Genomic DNA, 1,981 nt, shown 5'->3' with positions numbered 1-1,981 from the left:
GTTTAGTTAAAAGAAGTCAGACTTAACGACCGACCCCTAACATATATCATCCATCATTTGATTCTATTACTCAAATTATATATCTAGTTATAATCTTTCATTTAAAAAAGATATGATGTCACTCAAACTATATAAAAATAGATACATTTATAAAACACAGTGACCACTTTACTGAAACCTCTAGCTATGATTGTATAATGGGTAACAAAATGACATCATCATGTATGTGTTAATGTGCCATTTAAAAGCACAAGTAACATTATTTGGAATGTGAGTATATATATTTAAAACAAGTCCTACTAATGAAGCACCCACACGTGTAGGATTCCATAATAATTGACCCATCTGAGCTCTGATATGCCCCCTCCTGCTCTTTCTCTACACGCTTTTGATCTCATCTCATCTCATCTCATCTCATCTCACATAATATTATTCATTCATAAATCATAAACACACACCACACCCTTTTCAAGATCAATTTCCATCAGACTTCTCATTAAATCCTTCAGTTAACACAGAGCATCATCACTCCACTCCACAAATGGGTTGTGGTCACCACCCCAAATTCATCCACCATTTATTATTATTATTATTAACCATTCTCCTCCTCACTTCTTTTGCACAAGGTTATGTTTCTCTCTAAATTCTATCTTTTTAGTCATTCAAGAACCATACTCTCTCACATTATTATTTCACTCTCTTTTTTCCAGGTAGAATGCTTGTAAAACCACCCACCCATCCTCAGGTAAGGGTGCAAATAAGCCGAGCTGCTTGCGAACTACTCGAGCTAAAATCGAAACACACTCTAAACATCAAACAAAGCTTGTTTAGTTATCGAGCCTGAGCCTTGTATGAGAAGCTCGTTTTCAGTTTTTTTTCTCTTTTGAACTAATATGTATTAATTTCACAATGCACAACTGAGTTTAGACGCGTTTAAGGTTTTTTCTCAAAATGTATAAAAATAATTTTATAAAAGAATAATAAACGAGCTATCTTTTGCGGGATTTTTATGGTTCAAAATGATCAATAATTTAAATGGTTTATGTGCAGTTTGATGTGGAGAAGACAATACTGAGAGGTCAGATAGGATCAAGACCACCAAGATGTGAAAGGAGATGCGGTTCTTGTGGACACTGTGAAGCCATTCAAGTGCCTACAACTCCACAAACCAAGACTAATATAAAAGGTATCAACAAGAATCCGACACTTGAATATGCACGAGGTGATTATAGTTCCAACTACAAGCCCATGAGTTGGAAGTGCAAATGTGGGAGTTTGATCTTCAACCCATGAATGTGTTATTATTAATTAGTAAGTGTATATATATTTAGAGTAATTAAGACTGGTTCTTTAAGTTGGTCTTTTTTTTTTTTAGTTTTGTGTCCTGCCTTTTTCTTGGGGGCCTGATTTTTGTACTCTTTTTATTATTATTTCTGGATTAATCTATAATTAATTTGTTATAAGTATTAAAAAAAATTTGGTTATAAAAGTCGTGTGCTGAAAAAAGTGTAAAACATTATAATATATCCACGAGTGTTAAAGAATATATATATATATATATATATATATATATATAATAACTATAAATTGTTTATTTATGTTTTTATGGCAAGAGATACCCTACAGCGAGTTCTTTATAAAAATTAAAAAGAAACACAAAATAGAGATACCCTACAATAATTCTTTTTGTGTGTGAATTCAATAAATAAAAACAATTTCTTTTAGAAAAATAATTAGAAACTCATCTATTATATAGTTGAATGAAAAAAGTATATATATACATGTATAAGTAGTTAATGCCAACTAGCTAGGGTAACTACTGTTTTTCGGTAACCATTCTCTTTTAATAATTATTTAAACACTTAATGTTTTTTAAAGTCACTTTAGAACATAAATACGTAAAACTAATAAATACTAAGAACAAAAATGAGAATGAATAGTTAAAACATAAATACGAAAATTAAGACTTTTCAAGTCATTG

At 30.7% G+C, this 1,981-nt stretch overlaps 1 protein-coding gene across 1 annotated transcript; it reads left to right on the top strand.

The window, feature by feature from the left end:
• The first annotated feature begins 437 nt into the window (after positions 1-437).
• Positions 438-1,434, top strand: LOC143624022 (EPIDERMAL PATTERNING FACTOR-like protein 2). Its single transcript, XM_077094780.1, has 3 exons — positions 438-626; positions 711-751; positions 1,051-1,434. The coding sequence occupies exons 1-3, from the start codon at positions 542-544 to the stop codon at positions 1,291-1,293; spliced, it is 369 nt and encodes a 122-aa protein (XP_076950895.1). The 5' UTR covers positions 438-541; the 3' UTR covers positions 1,294-1,434.
• The last annotated feature ends 547 nt before the right edge of the window (positions 1,435-1,981 follow it).

The sequence above is a fragment of the Bidens hawaiensis genome, unplaced genomic scaffold (genome assembly GCF_021521415.1).
Source record: "Bidens hawaiensis isolate Kalapana, Puna unplaced genomic scaffold, B.hawaiensis_p1.1 tig00003653_1, whole genome shotgun sequence".
NCBI classification, from domain to species: domain Eukaryota; kingdom Viridiplantae; phylum Streptophyta; class Magnoliopsida; order Asterales; family Asteraceae; genus Bidens; species Bidens hawaiensis.
The sequence above is the reverse complement of the archived record's forward strand: the minus strand, read 5'-3'. Positions and strand labels throughout refer to the sequence as shown.